Genomic DNA, 22,499 nt, shown 5'->3' with positions numbered 1-22,499 from the left:
TCAAAAACCCCGCACTCCATCCACTTTCCCAACCACACCCCGTCGTCACCCAGCAATCTCACCTTCTTTGATTGGCACAACTCCTGCTCCATCTTTGACAAACGGGGGAGGCGGGTCTAGCGCTAGGTGAAAGAACCTGTCTTAGCCGCAAGCCCAATTCAATTTAGAGAGTTGCAGGTCGCCGGTCGATTTTGCATAACCTGTCTCAACCAATTAGAATTTCGGCGATTCAAGTACTTGATTCAGACCGGGTGCAAGAACTTGTCAGGATCGATTGCATTTTAGTTGTGTGGGGAGTCGCTGCTCTTGTTGGAGTTCTAGTTGGTGGAGTTAGAATGGTGGATTGGGTACCCTGCGACTGCGATTTGAATTGGAAAATCAGGGGTTGTGGGTCGCAATTTGGAGCCACATATTGGCGTGGGGAAATTAGGGCTTATAAAATTTCATTATTTTTCATTATTTTTAATTTTGTTAATTTATTTTAAACTTATTAACATTTAATTAATTTTTCACTTGTTTGATGAGGAAGTGGCCCTCAGCTTGCCACTTCGTCATTTAACATTAAATTAACAGTAAACTTAACGAAGGTCTAACATTGTAACTAACTTGTAAAATGAGATATGATATTGCAATATTTAAAACATAAGGTATAAGATTGTGATATAACTCATAGTTGAGGTGGTTTTCTATTACCCTATAAAATATTATTTAATTTAATACCTAATTAGGTATTGAAGTGTAATTAGTTATTCGGTTTTACTTTTACAATGTCTAAAGTCTTCTCAAGCATCGCATTCTCAAGTTCAAAGGCCTCATAAACCTTCAAAGAGTAAGTGCTTAAAAGAAAGGAATTGAGAAAAAGTTGAACGATTCAAAGTAGTGACTTGAAACACCAAAACTTTTTTGGTAAATTGCATGAACAATTTCATTTTTTTGGGGTCGTACTAATGTCATAAGATATTTTGACGTTAAACATTATTTTTATAGTATGATAAACTTAACTTTTTCAATTGGGTTGTATGCTTGTACTAAAGTAATGTTATAAGGTATCTTTTTATTTTATTTTATTTTTTTTTAAGAATCTAGTGTCTTTGGATTTTTGACCTGACTAACCACTAGGCTCCCTCGCCTGATGCCACAACATTTGGGAAGCAAGAAACTCTAGTAATTGCTAGGTGGGTACCTTGGGAGGTGTCGAACCCCAGACCTCTTGGTAACAAACCAAGGGCTTGACCATTAGACTAAACACTCCTAGGTAATGTTATAAGGTATTTGATGTTGAACTCTGTTGTAAGTTGAATTTTAGTACGGTGTTCATCATGAAATTGTTTTCAATTGGGTTGTATTCGTGCCATAAGACATTAGTTTATAAACGATTAGATTTTGAACTTTTTTTAAGAAATGATATTATCTATACTAATGGAGGGGGTGGCTAAGTCTCACAATGAGTTAGTAATAATGTGGTTCAAATTTGCATTTGGCGATAATCAAACCTAAGATCTCTCACTTACAAGTGAAGAGGAATACCATTAAACTGTAATAAGTGAGAGGATTACCATTATACTGTAGTACTAAGTGGTTAGATTTTGAACTTTTTTGAATTTGTTTGAATGTTGAATACTTGCATTAATGCTAATTTTTAATGAGCCTATAAGTGGCGCAAACAGAAACTAAAACCGTTTGAAACCTAATCGCAAAACCAAATAGTTTGATTCTATTTCTGTTTTTATCTCAAATAACATCTAACATAACTAAACTAAACCGTGCCCACTCTTGTCCAAATAGTCGTTAACAAAAAAGAAAAGATCAAACTGCACAAAATTCGCCATGCGGTTTAACACCATTGGTCCTTCACTAACATTAAACCCACAAATTGGCCATGTTAAAAATGAAAAATCACATTCTCTCTCCCTCTCCCTCTCCCTCTCTCTCTCTCTCTCTATAAACACGTTTCTCGAAAGAAAATCAAAATTCGCATATCCTTCCAATTTTTTTTTCTTTTCATTTTTTACCCATTCATTTGATAATATCCCCCTCTCTATAAACTCTCTCTGTGAAACTGACCCCCTCCGCCACCACAACCCCGTCGTCATCGTCGTCGTCGAGATAAATCTGAAACGACGCCGTCACCTAAAATCGTAACCTAATCTTCGGCTCATCTTATCCGCCGCCGCCATCGCTGCTTCCCCACCACAAAGCCCGACCATAACCGGGCCCGTAGAACCAAAACGAAAAAAACCAGTATCCTTTTCCCGGCGGGTCATTCGCCGGCGAGTGCACGTAGGAAAAGGTGCGCAAGATTGTTAACCTGCGCACACGGCAGACCTCTAGTTCTGTCTCCCCGTATTGACCTTGTTTCCTGGGGGCGCTCTTACAGCGTGAGTCTGGCTCTCTCTGTAAGCTCTCAATCATCGGCTCCTTTGTTAGGATTTGCTCCTTTCGATGTGAATTGTTTGAAACTAGGGTTTCTAGGCATGGATTTAGGGTTGCGGTTCGTATTTAGGGTTTTCTTGTAGAAATTTGAAAGGGCTCTTGGCGGTTGATTCTGTTCCAGTGTGCGAGTTCGGTCTTTGATCTATTGCTTGCTCTGTTTGGCTTGATTACATGATTGTTCTTGTGACATTGACGAATTTTTTGTTACCGAGTTGGATTTTGTTGAATTTTTAGTCAGTTTTCGCATTTTTGCAGGGGTTTAGGTGCTTAGTTGTGTCTACTAAATGAGTATCGGTATTGATATACTCAGTTTGTTTTTCTTCCCGTTTTCTATGTCTATGCAATGGGTCCGAAGTATCTACTGTTTCCGGTGTTTTAAAAGTCAACACTGTGTAATTGAACTGACAAACTAAGCCTGTATGCTGAGAATATGTGGGGGGAAGAAAGAAAAAAGGAATTTCAAAATTTGTATACAATCATTATACTATAAATGTAATTTTACAGGGTTCATTCAAGATGTTATGTTTGGTCCTAGCCCATTAAAGTTATTCATTATCTCTTAAGTAACTGTTTGTGATGTTCGTTCTTGGGTTTTCTTTAGTTGTCTCAGGTTGATGGAGGATTCAAATTTTTGCTTTTATTGTTATATGAATAGTTCTCCAGGTTTTCAGTTTCGATGCTCAGATTCACATGTAGAATGTTAATTTATTTTGGCCTACACTTGAAGTAATTTATTTGTTGTGAATTGAGCAATGATGGAAACACCTTGTTTCCACTTTGACCGGTGTTTTTGCTATTTGCAGGTGCAGACATTGCTAATATGAATCCATAGAATTTCCATGAGAACTGATGGCTTTTTTTAGGAACTATTCTAAAGACACTGTTTCACGAAGTGTCCTCGAAGAAAAGACCCAGGGAAAAAGTGTTGAAAGAATTCACAGTTCTACAGGGAATGATGATGTGGATGTAAAATCTTGTGAAAAGGAATTTGATATCAACATGGATGTGCAGTATCAAAGTGAAGGTGAACATGATGATGCTAGTAGGTTGCACAATGAGGTAGCAACAGATGAGGGTATGGGTACAAGAGTTTCCAATTTGCCCTCTTCTGGGAGGAGGACAACTGTGGCTGGAAAGTGGGGTTCGACCTTTTGGAAGGACTGTCAGCCTATGCACTCACAGGGCGGGTCTGATTCTGGTCAGGAAACTAAAAGTGGGTCGGACCACAGAAATGCTGTTGGATCTGAAGATAATTCTTCAGATGTCGGGGAAGATAGAATAGATTTTGAAGATGATGGCAGGCCAAAGGTAAGCAAGGGACAACGGGGGCATTCTGACATCCCTGCAGATGAAATGTTATCTGATGAATATTATGAGCAGGATGGGGAAGAACAGAGTGAATCGATGCACTATAGAGGGTTTCATCATTCCGTTGGGTCAAATTCTAGGCCACAATTAAAGCCTAATTCAGTCAGTAACCATGCACATCATAGAACTTCTAGAAATGATATTGAAGATTTTGAAGATGGTGATGATGCCAACGAAGATCTTGATGCTGCTGATGCTGATTATGAAGAAGACGAAGATGGTAATTTGCTTTGCAAATCTTTTCGTTTTATTAGAATTTGCTGCTGTTGGGCAGGAATATGGATCCTTCATTTCTTATATACCTTTTATCATTTTAATATTTTGATGATGTAGTAATTTTTTACTTCTCTTCATCATTCTCCTTCTTTGCAGAAGATGATCCTGATGATGCAGATTTTGAACCTGACTATGGTGTTGGGAGTGGTCGCACTGCACAGAAGGTGATAATCAGTTTAATTAGTAAATTTACGTTATTAGTTTGCTGGCTTGAAGTTGTCAGAAGTTATTATATAAAAATTTGTTCTGATGGCTCTACGCTCTGCTAGAGCCTCATTTCTTGCAACTGCCGTTTTCACTTTATTTTCCCAATTCTAACTTTGTATTTTTACTTTTGAGTGTTTAACTGATAAGGAACAGAGCTTTACATGCACCCCTATGGTCAATTAACCTTGGAAGATTATTTGCAATTTGTAGTGCATAATTTTCAAGAGGGTAGTTTCAAAGAAAAAAAAATCAGTTATATTATTTGTTGACTTACTTTGAATAGTGTTCTATTTGTTTATTTTTTCATGTATACTTGTCACTTTCTCCGTCTCTCTGTCTTTTGCATTGGGTGATGTATTCAGTGGTTTTGTCATTCTACAGTACACTAATGAAGTTGTTCTTTGATGACACCAGGATAAAAATTGGAATGGTGAAGATTCTGATGAAGACAATGATAGTGATGATGAGCTTGATGTTTCAGATGAAGATGATTCTTATTATGGAAAGAAACCTAAGAGTAGGCATCAAGGTGATGCTAAATCGACAAGGGAACGCAAATCATATCATTCGTCTAGTCGCCAAAGAAGAGGGAAGTCATCTTTTGATGATGATGAGTCCTCAGCGGAGGACTCTGAGAGTGATGGTGACGAGGATTTTAAAGGTATCAAAAGGAAAGGTGTACATACCCGCAAAAGTAACGGCCGAAGAAATGTTCTTGGACAAAATGGTGAGGTGCGAACTTCTACGAGGTCTGTTAGGAAGGTCTCATATGTTGAAAGTGATGGAAGCGATGAAGTGGAAGAAGGAAAGAAAAAGAAGTCCCAGAAGGTATCTGTTTACTTCTGTGATCTAACATCCATGTATTTTGGTACCATTTAAGATCACATCTTTTATTTGCATGTGTGATTCTCACATTGGAAATTGTGCAACATTGGGGAAAACTGAGCCTAGACATCCTTAAGTGAAATAAGATTTGTTTTTATGTTAAGGATTTGTCATGTAATGATTTGTTTTTTTTTTTTTGCTACTTATCTACTGTCAAAAGCTATAGTTGGAAAAAGTAACGTAACACAGAAATTAGAATGCAAATGAATTTGGAATTTCTTTTGGCAATAAGGTGGACTGCTGGTTTGATTAAGTTTTCTAAAAGTGCAGTGGAGATGTAGTTTAAAACAGTTTAAACTCATAGGCTAATGTGTATAGGCAGCTTGTTTCTAGAACATTCGAAGGAACGTACTGGATGAATGTGTAATTGTGTGCATTGTAAGATAGGTTAGACAAAGATTTCATTCGCAAAAGAATAAAAAAGGAAAGGAAGGCAAAGAGCTCAAGGATTTCTACGATGAATCTTTATGTTCAAGTGTCCCATTATGTTAAATATTAGAATGGCTGGTCTTGGTGGAATTTGGTTCCTTAGCATGTTTTTGCTAAATACAGCGGTCCCTTTGGATCGAGTTGGAGATTGGGTGGTAATTGGTGCATCATTGAAGTTTAAGAAATTTGTTAGGCATACATATATTAAAGTTGCATTGATGGATATCAAATCATGTAATTGGTTCTCTCCATCTCATTAAAAATTGGGGCATATTAAAATTGTGAAGCTGGTGATATTCAGGTTAAATTCCACTAGAGCTTTTGTATTTTGGTAAAAAATTTGGACAAGTTTTGAATATGTTGCATATTAGGGTTCCGTTTAGTTTTCCTCGGTTTGTAATATTCTCTTTACTCTAGATTAGAATGATTCTTTGCTAATCCAGGATAGGATGATTTGGAAGACTTTCAAAGTCCAAATTCTTGCATGTGGTGGCACATAGGAAAACTACTTGCAATGTGCAGCAAGAAAGAAGACCCTTAGTGTCTTTGTGATGTGGTATATTTGTTCAAATATGCTGGCAAGAGCGTTGGCCTTCCTCTTCCACGTTGTAAATTTGTATTTAGCGGTGCATTTGGCCATGAAATTGTGGTCTCTTTGCTGGTCAAGGATCTTTTGGGTTCTGGGGCCATGAGGAAAGGTTCACTCATTGGTGATCTCTAGGTTCTGTTTTTATGTGGACTGTTTTGAATACAAACAACTACAACAACAACAACAAAGCCTTTTCCCACTAAGTGGGGTCGGCTATATGAATCTTAGAACTCCTTTGCGCTCGGTGCTGTGTCATGTCCTCCGTTAGATCCAAGTACTCTTTAAGTCTTTTCTTAGAGTCTCTTCCAAAGCTTTCCTAGGTCTTCCTCTACCCCTTCGGCCCTGGACCTCTATCTCGTAGTCACATCTTCTAATCGGAACATCAGTAGGCCTTCTTTGCACATGTCCAAACCACCGTAACCGATTTTCTCTCATCTTTCCTTCAATTTCGGCTACTCCTACTTTACCTCGGATATCCTCATTCCTAATCTTATCCTTTCTTGTGTGCCCACACATCCAACGAAGCATCCTCATCTCCGTTACACCCATTTTATGTACGTGTTGATGCTTCACCGCCCAACATTCTGTGCCATACAACATTGCCGGCCTTATTGCCGTCCTATAAAATTTTCTCTTGAGCTTCAGTGGCATACAAGTATATTCGATAATGCGGTTGAATAGGATACTCCCTTGCTTGTGAATTTATAATTCATATTGAGCGGATAGGAGTGTTGACTTGAAGGTAATTTAATTCTTGTGATGCTATGGTAGTTTGTTATGCTGAGACAGACCTCTTGTAACTCATCTTTCTATATTACATTATATTTTTCAGTTCATGTCAGGATAAAAAAAAGAGAAGCTTTTGCTGGTTTTTATTCTTTAGCTTGATCATTCCCCTGTTATAATAATCCAAGATCTCCTGATCTCCATCTGATTAATGGTGCTACCTCTATTATGAATGTGTTGAGCAGAAGTGCGTGTGTGAGTCTTTCTCTATTTACATAATGGAATGCTCCAGACCATAAAGAACATGTAATTGGGCAGGGAACTTTCTTGCACTTGATGCTCCATGCCTATTGTGTATCTGTTTATTTCTGTAGTTGCTAGTGTCTAACTGCTTTAGTTTGGGTTATCCCTCATTGATTGTATGTTAAAAATTTTGTTCTGTTATTTCTGATGCTTGATTTATTCATTTAATTTTGTATCTGTTCTTTTAGGAGGAGATTGAAGAAGAGGATGGTGACTATATTGAAAAGGTGCTCTGGCATCAGCCTAAAGGCATGGCTGAAGATGCTCTCAGGAACAATAGATCAACGGATCCTATCCTATTAAGTCACTTGTTTGATTCTGAGCCAGATTGGAATCATATGGAGTTCTTGATTAAATGGAAAGGGCAGTCCCATTTGCACTGTCAGTGGAAATCAATTTCCGAGCTACAAAATGTAATGCTCTATAGTATTTCTTCTTGGTTATGCACAAGCACTGGATTGAGTTAATTTATTAGATACATTATGTCAAATGTATTGGTATTGTAACTTTATCTTTTGGATTTTTTGTACAATCTGTTGTTCAAGATGCTCTATGTTTTGGTTTTTATTTTGCAGCTTAGCGGTTTTAAGAAGGTTTTAAATTACACTAAAAAGGTGATGGAAGATGCCAGGTACAGGAACACAATATCACGTGAGGAGGTACTTGTTTTCCTTTTTCAACATGGATTTATTTTCCGAAGTACTCATAAAGTGAACATGCCACTGTTTTTTCCCTTTTCTTTCTGTTTTTTGTTTTTTATTTTTAAGATGGGATCAAGAAGAGCTCACTGTGCGCTGTACAAATTTTTAAAATGACATATTCGTTGTAAGACACAAATGTTTTCATTGAAATGTAATACTTTAATCTGAAGTATTTTTGCTCAGTAAATGTCTGCCAACGCTTCTTCTTTTGCATATAGTACAGGGGCATAGCTTAATATTTACTGTACAAAAATACTTATGGGTTGTGGGAATGTAGAGGAATACATTTGTGGAAGCACAGGGTTGATGAAGTGGAGTTTTTTGGGACCTTTGGGCTTCCCTTTGGTGTTGTATCTTCTGAGTTTAGGGATAGTTCTTTTCAGGCTTTATTTCATGATTGGACTGCTGCTTTATTTTTGTTTTCCTTGATGAAAGCATGGTGTTTTCCCTATTTTTGTTGTCCTTGATGAAAAACATGATGTTTTCCCTAGTCTGACCACTGGACAACCTGACCCCTGTATTATAAATTTATTTTTATTTTTATTTCAGCTGACCCCACTTAGTGGGAAAAGGCTTTGTTGTTGTTGTTGTAATGGGGCTCTGTGATATAAAGAAAAAGGCAGTATACCTATAGTCATATTCTGCCTTAAATTTCGAAACAGGTTTGTAAGGGCAAGTATGAGGTGTTTTCTGTAATGTTATTAGAATATGGTGCTCAAAACATGAAAAATATGAAATGGATGAGGAGTGAGGCATTAGACGTAGAATTTTGTCAATGTCCTTTTGTGTTTACTGTTTGTTTTTCTGTTGAAATTTAGTGAACCAGAAACTGTAGATTTTGTTTTAATTTTGAAAGGACTTACACTGGAAGAGCCTTAAACCCTGTTCCTAACTAAATATTGTGAAAGTTAGATTCTCAGTCTCTTAAGAATAGTTGTTAATTGGGTGCCACCTTAAGAATATCTTTTAACTTTGGCATTAGTTTGTTGTCAAAAAATCTGATTGAAGTCTATTGACTTTAAAATTGGACACGTTCTGTGGAAATGTTTCATTTATAAAATGCATCATGATTCTTTCCCATGCGTAATTGATATTTGACTTTCCATGTAATAGATCGCATCAGATTTTATGGTTTTTGTTATTATTTATTATTTTTTGTTTTCATGTGAAGTAGCTCATTTATCTTTTTTTGGGGGATTATGTATATGCTTGCTAGATTGAGGTTCATGATGTGAGCAAGGAAATGGACTTGGATCTTATCAAGCAGAATAGTCAGGTTTGCTTTCCTACATTTCACAATTTTGATTTACTTTCTGAAAGTACATTTTTCTCATTTGCTTACAATGGTTTGTAAATGATTCTCAGGTGGAGAGAATAATTGCAGACCGCATCAGGCAAGATAGCTCTGGTGATGTGGGTCCGGAGTATCTAGTCAAGTGGCAAGGGTTGTCTTATGCTGAAGCAACATGGTAAGTTAAGCTTGACTTATTGAAAATCATTTTCTGTCCAGTACTGCAGATTATTTGCTCATTTTGTATATCATGCCTATCTCTTTCGTATATGCTTGGGTTAAAATTGTACTATTCATGCTAAATTAATTGTACAAGTTCCCAGTGCTTTTTCTTAAATAGTGTTTGACTCTCTGGTGCTATGGCTTTTCTTCAGTTCTAATTGCAATAATGAATGCTTATATTTGTCAATGGTATCTGATGGTAGGGAGAAGGATGTAGATATTGGGTTTGCACAAGATGCTATCGATGAGTTCAAGGTAGTGTTCTATCTTCAATCTTCATGTTTTTAATTTTCATGCATTTGAAGGTCACCTGAACATTGATGGTTATTTCTTTTAGTGTGTGGTGAACTTTTTCACGAGTGGACACAGTTGCACATGATTAGATTTTTCTAATGCTTGTAACTTTGGTTGTGGATTGTTATTATGAGCAGGCTCGTGAAGCTGCAATGGCTGTACAAGGGAAAATGGTGGATCTCCAGCGCAAGAGGAGCAAAGGTTTGGGCCTTAGTGTTTGAACTAGCTTATCATCTTCTCGTTTGCATATTTTTTTCCTTTTCAATTCTCACTGCCTGGGTCATGGCATTTTCTTGTTTTTCATTTTTGCTAGCAAGGTAGTCATTGCATTCTCTTTCTGTGATAGGAACATCAAATTTTAAGCATACAACCAGAAATGGCTGGAAAAACATTGCAGTTAATTCATAACTTCTGTTTATTGAGTATCAATTAAACAAGGCAATGACCTTAAAATTCTTAAGGCGGTGTTTACTTTATTTTCTTGAGTCTGAGCAGTGAATGGGTCATTGATCCTAAATCTTGATTGACCTCATTACTCAAGTGCTACTTTTTCGCTTTAGATTTAGTATAAGGTTTAAGTTACTGAATTTTATTTAAAAAAAAACCAAAATCATCTTAAAATACGTATTTGACACATCAGTGCTCAATTCTCATTCCCCTCACCAATCATAGAAAATTGCTTGGCTTATAAATTTTTGAGAATTTCTAGGAAAAGGAGGGGGGGGGGGAGCTAGAGCTTTGTGGGGCTGTTTGGTGTTGGCAGTTTTTTGAAACATTTGGTTGGTGTGTAATTGAAGATTTTTTTTTAAGATTATAAGTGAGTGGGAGTAAATGAACTGTAGGGCAGAGTTAGATGTTGGCCATCATTTTCGAATGAGTTCAGGGATTATTCTTTTTCTTGTCTTAGAAATCTAATAGTTACACAGTTCATGTCCTGTTCAAAGTTATTTGTCTTTTAACTCCCACACTATGGGTTTGATAATTGATTTTCTTCTTCCTCATCATCTTTGTTTTCTTCTTCCTCTTATTCATTTTGGCGAAATACCTTTCAATAATAACATTAAATGTCTGCATTTTCATCTGATTCTATACAGTATTTAGGATATATTGGTATGCTGACAATAATACATGGATTTCCTGGAAGGAAATACTCATCCCTCGTGCTATTTCATATCAGTGTCTCAAATTCTGGAAAAGTCACATACTACTTAGGACTACCAAACCAACTCCTTGGCCTTATATGGAGGCCTGATGTTGACAGATACTGAAGACTATCTAAAGTATATTCCGAGTCATCTGACCTACCATAAGGATCCCCCTTGACCAGGCACAATACTGCAACCTATTCACTAGGCACTAACCCAATTCCTCTAGTTTTGTTATTCTTCTTGGTAATAATGAAATGGATAAGCTATCGAAGTATTTTTCCTTTTTCTCCTTATATACAAAAGGCATATAATATTTTATAGGATTATAAAGGTATATATTATCGAGTTTTTGCTCTTTCCATTTTCATCCCTTTCATTTTCTTGCTATGTATTGATTTGTTTTGTTGCTCTTCTTGAAATACTGTGATCATTTTTCTTTTATTTTAAAATTGTTGTTAATGATGTTTAGGAAGTCTACGGAAGCTCGAGGAACAGCCGGAATGGTTGAAGGGAGGAAAGCTTCGTGATTATCAGCTTGAGGGTTTGAATTTTCTTGTTAATAGGCATGGCTTGTTTATTACTTCTATCTCACATTTATCGTTGGAAAGGGATTCCTTAATATGCCATTCTTGGAAAGTTTCTAATCAGCAGCTCTTGCATGTTGCAGTTGGAGGAATGATACCAATGTCATTTTAGCTGATGAAATGGGTCTTGGTAAAACTGTTCAATCAGTTTCAATGCTTGGTTTTTTACAGGTGAAGATGAAATCCAAACTCTTTGCTGACTAGCTTGTAAAATGTTATATTATTTAGCGTAGTTTCAAATGTGTTGGGTTTTTTCAGCCCATGATAAGTTGTCCTAAGTCTATTGGGAATTAATAGTCTTAGAGGATTAAATTGTTTTCCTAGTTGGAGTTGTTTTCCCAATTGGAGTTAGTTTCTCAATTGGAGAAGGATTCATAACTAGATTCCAATTAGGATTAGTAATCCTTATTGAAGAAGACCTTTATTATGTCTATATAAAGGGGCTATTGTACTAGTTTTGAGAAGGGAGCAAAACAATAAATTGTATACCACTCAAGGGATTAGAGTGAGAGAATATTGTAAAGTGTACGAGAGAAAAGAAAAGAGAGGTTATTTCTTGTTCTTGTTCTTTCAGGTTTTCGACAAGTCCTAGTTCTAGAGATTTGGCAAGATTATTGGTTGTACTCATTATTGATATAGTGAAAGATGTTGTTGTTGTCCCGTCGACGTAGGCACATATTGCCGAACCACGTAAATTCTTGGTGTTATTTATCTTGGTTGTTTGTTTTTCGATTTCCAGAGTTTGTTCTTGTTTTTCCCATTCTTAAACGCAATATTCTCAAAAAAATGAACGTGAGATTGTAATTTACATGAGATTTTAACCTTTCTTTTTTTATTTTTTATTCTTGCATTCTTGCAGAATGCTCAACAGATCAATGGGCCGTTTCTTGTTGTTGTACCATTATCCACTTTGTCTAACTGGGCCAAAGAATTTAGGAAGTGGCTCCCTGATATGAATATTATTGTGTATGTTGGTACTCGTGCAAGCCGAGAGGTAAGACTTGCTTTCTTGTACACATGTATGAGGTTCATATATCAATTATTGATCTGTTTGTTAATTTCTTTGATTGTAGGTTTGTCAACAGTATGAATTTAATAATGATAAAATAGTAGGCCGGCCTATAAAATTTAACGCACTATTGACGACATATGAGGTGGTTTTAAAGGATAAGGCTGTTCTTTCCAAGATCAAGTGGAATTATCTAATGGTTGATGAAGCTCATAGATTAAAGAACAGTGAGGCACAGTTGTACACAACCCTCTTGGTATGCAGTCAGCCAATCAATTGTCACACCTTTATCAAGTTTAAACTCGTCTTACATTAAATGATGCGTTGGTGGTTTGACAGGAATTTAGCACGAAGAACAAGTTGCTTATAACTGGTACTCCCTTGCAGAACAGCGTAGAGGAGTTATGGTAATTGATTTGTTTTCTTATTCTCATATTTCTGCTTGTGCATGCATTAATTTTGTTTTTTTAAGTGCTTATGTTCTTGTGTGTGTGCGATGGCAAGTGCCTTCGCCCATGAGCGGTAGGTCTCGGGTTCGAGACTTGGGAGCAGCCTCTCCATAAAATGGGGGTAAGGCTAGCCGACATTCACCTCTCCCAGACCCTGCGTAAAGCGGGAGCCTTGTGCACTGGGTACGACCTTTTTTATGTTCTTGTGTGTGTGCTTGGTTAAGCATTTGGGTCCAAAAGTTACTCTATTCTCCTATGTATACGTTAAGAGGGGTGGGGTGTGCACAATTCATATCATATGGGATCCTTCTGAACATGTTTGCGAGCGGTTTTCTCTTGGCCTGCATCACTTACCCTAACCATTACACATTATTTTCTCCCAAAATTACTCTTGTTCTCCTTTCTTTCTCCTCTCTTCGTTTTTTCTTCTCTTCCTCTGTATCATATCCAATTGGTGCCATGAGCGGCTCCGATCCGAGGTGTTCAGCCACCCCTTGGATTCAGTGTGAGAGAAAGAGGATGGAAAATGAGAAGAGGGGGGATGCTTCTTTCCGATTGTTTGGAGGTAGAGAATGAGGAGAACAACAAGCTGGTGGTGTTGGGTGATGACGAAATGGAGGGGATGGGAGAAATAGAGGGATAGAGATAATTTTCTTTCTATCTGAGTAAATTTTGGATTTATTTTATCTGGGGGTCTTTAAGGATTTTGCGAGCTGGTTTCACGGAGGTTTTGGATTGAGTTTTGTTTCTGGCTGCCCTTATCTGTAAGGAAATCTCTCTCTCGCTCGCTCTCTCTCTCTCTCTCTCTCTCTCTCTCTCTCTCGCTCTCTCTCTCTCTCTCTCTCTCGCTCTCTCTCTCCCTCTCTGCTTAGGCAAGACTGGATAGCATTTGTTCTCTAATGGCTTCAAGTGTCTGTTTGTGCTGGGTGTTTTCTTGTTTTAGCTTTCTAAGGCGTGTTTGTTTTCTGTTTTCTGGTTTGGTCTTCTTGATCAACCTCTTTGTGGTTTCCTTTGACCTAAATACAATCATTTCTTGAGTTGTTTTCTGGTAAGGGTAAAGTTTTTTCTTTTATTTTTTATTTTTCCTATCTTCTCTTGAAAGAGTTGATTGACTAGCACCGATACCATGGGTCATGCATGAGTTTTCCAATGCCTTCCATATTTTTTTCTTTCTTCTTTTTTGGTAAATTTCAATTATTGTTCAGGGCTCTGCTTCACTTCCTTGACCCTGATAAGTTCAAGAATAAAGATGATTTTGTTCAGAATTACAAGAATCTCAGTTCATTCAATGAGATTGAGGTATTGTCCAGTGAAACTTTATTTACATTCTCTCTGCACCTGAATTTTTCATGTTCACCTTTGTTGATAACTATTGTTATATCTATACCATGAATTAATGTTTGTTTTGGGTTTATGTTTAGCTTGCTAATCTGCATATGGAATTGAGGCCTCACATTCTTCGAAGAGTTATCAAGGATGTGGAAAAGTCTTTACCTCCTAAAATTGAACGAATTCTTAGGGTTGAAATGTCTCCTCTTCAGAAACAGTACGTGATTGAACTTGTAATGAAGTGGTCTTTTATTAACTCTTTTCAGCTGATTTGACATTCTGCTCTTTGGTTCTGAATTATTTAATTTAGGTACTATAAATGGATTTTGGAACGCAACTTTCATAACTTGAACAAAGGAGTTCGTGGGAATCAGGTTTTTTTCCCCATTCCTCTTCCATGTGTAGAATTAATTGTAACTGTAAGGTTTGCAATTAGCATATTAGTAAAAAAAAATTTGGCATTGTAACTGGAAATTTGACTCGATCTTTGATTGTGTCTGCCTTGTGTTGAATTAATTGTAACTGTAAGGTTTGCAATTAGCATATCAGTCAAAATAATTTTTTGCCTTGTGTAGAATTAATTGTAACTGTAACTGTAACTGTATTTGTGTTTTATCTTTCAACCTTAAATTAACTCAATCATTTGCATGAAATGAACTGTTGTGAAAATTGAAGACTGTTTGTCTTGGTATGTGGGGATGATTATTTTCCAAACACCGTTGGAGTTAAAAGAGAAATTTGGAAAAGCCTGACATGCTAATAAATAATTATCTCTGTCAAATTTTATTTACATTGATACTACCTTTTTTATGTGCACTCAGCAATAGTTCTTCCTCTATTCTGAAAAGAGTAAAAAAGACTGAAATGTCACAAAATACATTTGCTCGTCTCTTGACTCACAACATTGGAGTGCCACCCTTCACTTTTCTTATGAGGTCCGCTAATTACTGAAACCTTTTCAGTTTACTCAAGTACAGCAAGAAATCCTGCACCAAAATTGGTGTTGAAACTTTCACAACACCCTCTTCCTTTAATTCCGTCTTTGAAACTTGGCAGTCAACATAGTAAAAATTAATGATAATAGGAGTTAAGTTGCCAAAATATTGCCATATAAAAAGAACACGAAATTATAGGCAATATTTCTACTGATAGAAAATGTAATCAGTTGAATAATACCTGCTTTACCTTTACCATCTCTTTCTTCTTTGTGCGGTGATTGTTTAAAATAATAGCAGTTCCATTCTTTTACCTTATTTTTTTCCTTTGCAGGTTTCGTTGTTGAATATTGTGGTAGAGTTGAAGAAATGTTGTAATCATCCCTTTCTGTTTGAAAGTGCTGACCATGGTTATGGTGGGGACTCAAGTATTAAAGATGGCAGTAAATTGGAGAGGATTATTTTAAGCAGTGGAAAATTGGTTATACTTGATAAGCTTCTTATGAAATTGCATGAAACAAAGCACCGTGTTCTCATATTTTCCCAGGTTTATTTACTATTTAGTTGGATTTAATGTTTTCTCATACTTATCTTGTTGAGTTGTTTTCGATGCACTTTCTAACTCCATCTCAATTCAGTGTTGGAATCCATATCTGTTGCTATTTGTAGGGAAATATCATCGGTTGGTTGTTTGAGGATATAACACTACTGGCCTTCTTTCTTGCCATGCTTTTACTGTTCCTACAATTGCCACTTATCTAATCTCTACAATTGCCATGCTTTTAGTGCCTTGATCTTTGATTTGGGAGTGACGCTGTTCGTGTGGAAACATGACTTGTGTCTGTGTCAACATATTTTGTATATTTGTTTCTGTAGCAGTTGGCCACATGCTGGAGTATTGCATGTGTTAATAGTTAACGACTACAAAGTTACTCAGGCAGCTTAGGTACCGGGGTTATTGGTCTGTTTTCCCCCAGCCTGTAGTGAATCTGATGCAAGCTGCATATTATTTACTCTAGTTAGGGGACAAGATTTCCAAGATTATGCTATATTACTTTTAATTGGTTGGTACAGAGATATCATTTTAATTGGTTGATACAGAGATATTATGGCTACTAATCATTGAAATCATTTATTGCAGATGGTAAGAATGTTGGACATACTGGCGGAGTATATGTCAATTAGAGGTTTTCAATTTCAGCGGCTTGATGGGAGTACAAAGGCCGATTTACGCCACCAAGCAATGGAACATTTTAATGCGCCTGGTAGTGAAGATTTTTGCTTCCTCCTTTCAACTCGAGCCGGTGGCCTTGGTATCAACCTTGCCACAGCGGATACAGTGATAATATTCGACTCAGATTGGAATCCCCAAAATGACCTTCAGGTTTATTTAAAAGACTTTTTTTCTTAACTCTACCAATGGGCATAGTTTTACATGCTAGTGTAACTAACTTTCACACTGAAGACCTGAGTTTGAACCTCCCCTTCTCAATGACTGAATCAGGCAATGAGCAGAGCGCACAGAATAGGGCAACAAGAAGTTGTTAACATCTATAGATTTGTCACAAGCAAAAGTGTCGAGGAAGATATTCTGGAGAGAGCTAAGAAAAAGATGGTACATTACATAACTTTATCTTGAGATATGATTTATAAATTTGAACCGTGCAGTTTGTACATATAGTATCTGCATATGCATTATGCATACAATTTTTCACTTGAGTTCATTTATTCAATCTAATATGTTTTGTTTTTTTCAATGTGTTCCATAGGTGCTTGACCATTTGGTGATTCAAAAATTAAATGCAGAGGGTAGGTTGGAGAAGAAAGAATCTAAGAAAGGGACTTTATTTGACAAAGTAAGGACTTGAGTTAATTGTTTATCGTGCTGAATTCAGTTGGGTTATATAGGGACTTGTAAATGTGGGGAAAATGGAAGCAGAAAGATTCGAAGATTATTTGTGGTTTTCCACTTATAGATGGATCTCTTTCTACATGTATTACCTTCAAGGGGAACAGTATATATATTTATATACACACACATATATAGTTTTACCATACGCCAATTGTTCTCTTTCTATGAGCATAACTAATATATCTGATTTTTTGATTTCGTAATTGCAGAATGAGCTGTCTGCTATTCTACGATTTGGGGCTGAGGAACTTTTCAAGGAAGACAAAAATGATGAAGAGAGCAAGAAAGGACTCTTGAGTATGGATATTGATGAGATTCTTGAAAGAGCAGAAAAGGTTGAAGAGAAGGAAACTGCAGAGGAAGGGAATGAATTGTTGAGTGCTTTTAAGGCATGTTTTTTTCATTGTGCTCTGTTCCCTTACTTTGATTGAGTTCCCTCCCACAGGAGTTTTTTTTTTTTTTTTTTTTTTTTTTTTTTTTTTTTTTCTTTTCTTTAACACAATGTCACTGTGGCCTAAAATCAAAGGCACAGGACTTCTTGGGTTCGGGGTAATTTTGAGTAAAGATGGTGATGGAGGGATGCTGTATAGTTGCTACTACTTTCACGTTAAAGCATATTCATCTTTGTTTTGTCTTGGTACATATATGTCCAGGTTGCAAATTTTGGTACTGGTGAAGATGATGGTAGTTTTTGGAGTCGTTGGATAAAGCCAGAAGCAGTATCCCAAGCTGAAGTATGAATCTCTTCTGTTGTATACTGTTTTACCATACTAGTATTCTATCAGTCGGATAAAATGATGTATTTGTTACTTTCTTTTAGGAAGCGCTTGCTCCTCGTGCTACAAGGAATACTAAGAGCTATGCAGAAGCCGATCAGCCTGATAGAAGTAATAAAAGAAAAAAGAAAGAATCTGAGCCTCAGGAAAGAGTCCAGAAAAGGCGGAAATCAGATTATACAGTTACCTCTGCTCCAATGATTGGCGGAGCATCTGCTCAAGTTAGGAGATGGTCTTCTGGGAACTTATCTAAAAGAGACGCATTGCGATTTTCTCGTGCTGTAAGCTCCTACTTATAAGTTGCAGCTTTGTTGTGCATAGTTTTATAGTCATAACCTTGCAGTAACTGTCGAAAATCCTTCATTCTCTCCATCCAAACCACCCATAACCACATATTTGCTTGTTTGAGAAAGCTCATAATATTTCATGTGTAGCACCCAAATATATATACAGAAAGGGTACTTACATACTCTTACCTGCTTGAAAAAAAGAAAAGAAAATACACTGGGGTAGGGGGGAGCATTTCACTTTTGGATTGAAATGGCCAGTATTTTTTACGACACTAACCCGTCCCTCTTGGATATTTGTTTTATGTTTTTTGTTTTTTTTGATTTTTTACTTTGTGGTTTTAATATGAAAGATCATCATATTTTATGATTTATCAAAAGACTGTGTCTTAGACTTGATCTGATTGGACACCTTCTCACAAATGGTTTTGTCCTTTTCAGATGTTTCTTTTAGGTGCATCTCATTGCTATAATATATTTCCCTTACGTAATTATATCTATAGATTGTTCTGTTTCCTATGATACATGTATTTCAGAATCGAAGTGGCAAGAAAATGTACCTTGCTTTTATGTCGATGTATTCTTGCTGAGTGTTATGATCAAAGTCCACTTTCTTTGAGAACTATTGTGTTTGGGTTTAGCCTTTCCTTTTCGGTGGCAAATAAATAATTTATTTCATTACTAAATTGTCAGGCTGGAGTAATAAATTATTAACCTTTTTTTGTTCATGCCTTCTAATTTTGAGTGGTTTTGGAACATTTTTAGACTTAATAATAGTTGGGTTGGGCTTGTCTTTCTCTTTAGAGTAAAAGAAGGGGGCAGGAGTAGTTGTGGTTCATTAATTAGGTTTTGTACAAAGAAGTATCAACTGAAATATTAGAGGTCTGGAAACTCATACATATCAACTGAAGTATTGATCAGTACAAGTGAAGGGGCAGACAATGGAAATTTTGGGTGAAAAATGGAACTTGTGATTATATTTTGACAGGAAAATAAGTGCAAAGTGTTGGTGCATTCCTTCTACTTTTCCTTTGTGTTTTTTTGGTGGATGTAGTGTGTCTTGTAACAGATATATTTACTCAAAAACTGTTTATTACAGAGAAGAAATTATCAAATATTTCTCAAATATTGTTTATAATGGTCTAATTACTTATTTGTAAGTAATTCATATTCAAAGCAAGATGGCCAGAGTACAGCCATTCCACGAGGAAGGCTGGCATAAGTATCAAAGATACAAGCAGCACTAAGTTACCAACTCAAAAGTAGAAAAAATAACTTACAAACCAGAAACAACAAAAACCCATAAAAAAAAAAGGGCAAGGCAGCCCATTTGATAAGAAAATGTTGTTGTGCAACTTTATATATACACATATTTGTTCAAATGCCACTATAAATTTATGCATATTTTTATGTATAATTATCTTAACACTGCCCTTTCTTTTTATATTAGGTTATGAAATTTGGGAATGAGAGCCAAATTGCCTCGATAGTTGGGGAGGTTGGTGGTGCCGTTGCAGCAGCTTCAACTGAAGCACAGGTTGAGCTTTTTAATGCATTGATTGATGGCTGCACAGAAGCAGTGGAAGTGGGGAGTCTGGACTCGAAGGTTGTTTTAGATAATGTCTATTCATATATATTTGTTTCGAATTTCTTGAATACCTATGTTTAATTGTTTTATGTTTTTGTTGCGGGTGAGTACTTGCTGACTGATGTATTTTACAAATTTGTGGTACTTATTAGGGGCCCATGCTGGATTTTTTTGGTGTCCCTGTCAAAGCTGGTGATCTGCTCAATCGTGTTCGTGAACTTCAGCACCTGGCAAAACGCATTAGTCGATATGACGATCCTATTGCTCAGTTTCGTGTCTTGATGTACCTCAAACCTTCAAATTGGTCGAAAGGTTGTGGTTGGAATCAAAGTATGTATTACTTATTTTCTTATAATTTAAGTTTCCCCCTTCCATCTAGAAAGACAGTAGTTTGGTTACTTTTTGCTGATATTTGCCTTCTGGATAGTTGATGACGCAAGATTGCTTATTGGAATATACTACCATGGCTTTGGAAATTGGGAAAAGATACGTTTAGATGAAAGGCTTGGCCTTACAAAGAAAATTGCTCCAGTGGAACTTCAACACCATGAAACATTTTTACCCCGTGCTCCAAATTTAAGAGATCGTGCTAACGCTCTTTTGGAAATGGTATGCAATAAACTTAGAACCGTGCTTATAATTTCTGAAGTAGGAAGTAGGATTGAAAAAGAAAAATGATTCTTTCTTGACCGGATAGTGTAAATTTAGTGGAAACCTTATGAGTGTGCCGAGATGATCGTTGTTTTAAGTACTTGTGAATTTGTGTCAAACTTATTGCAAGGTCTAAGATGAATCCTCCATTGTCGAAGCCTATCCATCCTAATGCTTTTAACTCTTGTCATCTGTTTATTTGCCTGTGCTTTAGTTTGTGTGTGTTTTGGATCCATTCTGAATGTGATTGATTTTCTTGAATAATGTGAGTAAATGATTTGGCTCCTATATTGCGTGAGTTGATGAATAAAATGACTGTAACCAGGAAATTGCAGCCCTTGGTGGAAAGAATGCAAATGCTAAAGTGGGTCGTAAGTCTTCAAAGGATAGGGAAACTACTGTCAATGTTTCTTTGGCTCGCAGTGGGCTAAAGAAAGGAAAAACTGGTTCTTCTAGAGTTAATGTTCAAATGAACAAGGATAGACCACTGAAACCCCAGAAAGTTGAAGCTTTAGTGAAAGAGGAGGGTGAAATGTCGGATGATGATGAAGTGTATGAGAAGTTCAAGGAGGAGAAATGGATGGAATGGTGTGAAGAGATGATGAAGGATGAAACTAAAACCTTGAAACGTCTTCAACGGTTGCAGACGACTAGTGCCAATCTTCCAAAGGAAAAGGTGCAGCTTAGATCATAAATTTGTCTTGTGCAGCTTAGATCATAAATTTGTCTTTCTGCCATTGTTAGATCATAATTTTCATGCTGGTATTGTTTTTTTTTTACTTTTTTTTTTTCAGGTGCTTTCCAAGATTCGAAGTTATTTACAACTTCTTGGACGAACGATAGATCAAATTGTTTTAGAAAATGAGGAGGAACCGTATGGACAAGATAGTATGTGCTTCATCCTTGTATGCTTTATTTTTGTCATTGCTGATTGCTTCTGTTTCTGCTATTGTTAGATGTTTCAAGATGTTTCAAGTTTAATTGATTAGGTTAATGTGTTACGTGAATAGTTGATCCTACATTAGACAAGCTCTTGGACTGCTTATATGACAAAATTGTTTTCCCTTTTCATGGGGTATGTTTTAAATTGGAGCCAATAGGTCAGAGATTAACGAAGTGCGCATCTACAGGGATGACCATGCGCTTGTGGAAATATGTTTCTACCTTTTCAAATCTGTCCGGGGAGAGACTTCATCAAATATATTCAAAACTTAAACAGCACCAGGATGTGGAGGCTGGCCCTTCCCACATGAACGACTCCGCTTCTGGTCCCTTCGGCAGAGACAGCGACCCTTCTCCCTTCTCCTTCCCTTCGGACAGGCAAAGAGGTCATGATACAGCCAAGTTTGAAGCATGGAAACGGAGAAGGAGAGGGGAAGCTGATAGTAATTTCCAAGTTCAGGCCCCATCTCAAAGAAATATGAATAATGGTACCCGGTTAACTGATCCAAGCTCATTAGGGATTCTTGGTGCAAGACCATCGGAAAATAAACGCACTGTGAATGAAAGGCCATACAGGACGCGACAGGCAGGTTTACCAACAAAACAAGGTTTTACATCACGTATTAAGTAGTTCGGCATACAAATTGGTAGGAGGAAAGCGGATGCTTAAGATGTGAAGTCTACTGGCTCTTGCTTAGGCATTTACAACTACAGCCCATACATATATTCTCTGGATTTTTTTACGTCAACCATGGGAATAAATTTTTGGAGATCCTACTTGGGTTTCTGAGATGATCGGAACAAGTTATCGACCAAATGGGATTTGCACCGTTGTACAAGGCGTGGCTGAGCCGCTGAGCTGACGACCCAAAGCATTGTCTGTCTCTGCAAGGTTGGTGGAATTTTGCAACAATTGTTATTTTCTCCTGAAGATGAGCTCGGTTGGTACTGTGTTCACGTAAATAGGGCCGGTTAGCGAGACGGTTTTCGTACTCACAGAATGTATACATACAGAAGGAGAATGTATTAACGCCTTCAGAAAGTGTACAATATCAATTTTGAAGTAGTTTTTTTGGTATTCCCCTGAGATTATTATTTTTTATATTTTTATATTGAGTTATTTATAGTTATACTTCACAATATATTTATTATTTACCGTTCATTG

The 22,499-nt window shown here is 36.8% G+C and overlaps 1 protein-coding gene across 4 annotated transcripts; it reads left to right on the top strand.

Annotated features, from left to right (window-relative positions):
• The first annotated feature begins 1,836 nt into the window (after positions 1–1,836).
• On the top strand, positions 1,837–22,412 carry LOC103430250 (protein CHROMATIN REMODELING 5-like). 4 transcript variants are annotated; one of them, XM_029088683.2, is made up of 31 exons: positions 1,837–2,396; positions 3,237–4,021; positions 4,174–4,241; positions 4,699–5,112; positions 7,405–7,629; positions 7,792–7,875; positions 9,134–9,193; positions 9,283–9,386; positions 9,634–9,685; positions 9,862–9,925; positions 11,342–11,435; positions 11,540–11,627; positions 12,316–12,450; positions 12,530–12,721; positions 12,805–12,872; positions 14,120–14,213; positions 14,336–14,460; positions 14,554–14,617; positions 15,513–15,725; positions 16,320–16,562; positions 16,683–16,793; positions 16,948–17,034; positions 17,300–17,479; positions 17,744–17,824; positions 17,911–18,147; positions 19,604–19,759; positions 19,894–20,071; positions 20,169–20,350; positions 20,718–21,068; positions 21,187–21,280; positions 21,523–22,412. In XM_029088683.2, the coding sequence occupies exons 2-31, from the start codon at positions 3,283–3,285 to the stop codon at positions 21,963–21,965; spliced, it is 5,226 nt and encodes a 1,741-aa protein (XP_028944516.1). In that variant the 5' UTR covers positions 1,837–2,396; positions 3,237–3,282; the 3' UTR covers positions 21,966–22,412. The 4 variants fall into 4 exon arrangements, with proteins under 4 accessions (XP_028944516.1, XP_028944518.1, XP_028944517.1 ...); XM_029088685.2 differs by having other exon boundaries at positions 1,901–2,396; positions 4,177–4,241; XM_029088684.2 differs by having other exon boundaries at positions 1,906–2,378.
• Positions 22,413–22,499: the final 87 nt, after the last annotated feature.

The sequence above is a fragment of the Malus domestica genome, chromosome 11 (assembly GCF_042453785.1).
Source record: "Malus domestica chromosome 11, GDT2T_hap1".
NCBI lineage: Eukaryota > Viridiplantae > Streptophyta > Magnoliopsida > Rosales > Rosaceae > Malus > Malus domestica.
This window is presented reverse-complemented; position numbering and strand designations above follow the sequence as displayed.

Bases quoted from the DNA above. Each gene is read 5' to 3' on its own strand.
- LOC103430250 (XM_029088683.2), top strand. From the start codon at position 3,283: ATGGCTTTTTTTAGGAACTATTCTAAAGACACTGTTTCACGAAGTGTC. The intron at 14,618-15,512 runs GTTTTTTTCCCC...TTTCCTTTGCAG, and splicing joins AAGGAGTTCGTGGGAATCAG to GTTTCGTTGTTGAATATTGT. The intron at 18,148-19,603 runs GTAAGCTCCTAC...TTTTTATATTAG, and splicing joins CATTGCGATTTTCTCGTGCT to GTTATGAAATTTGGGAATGA.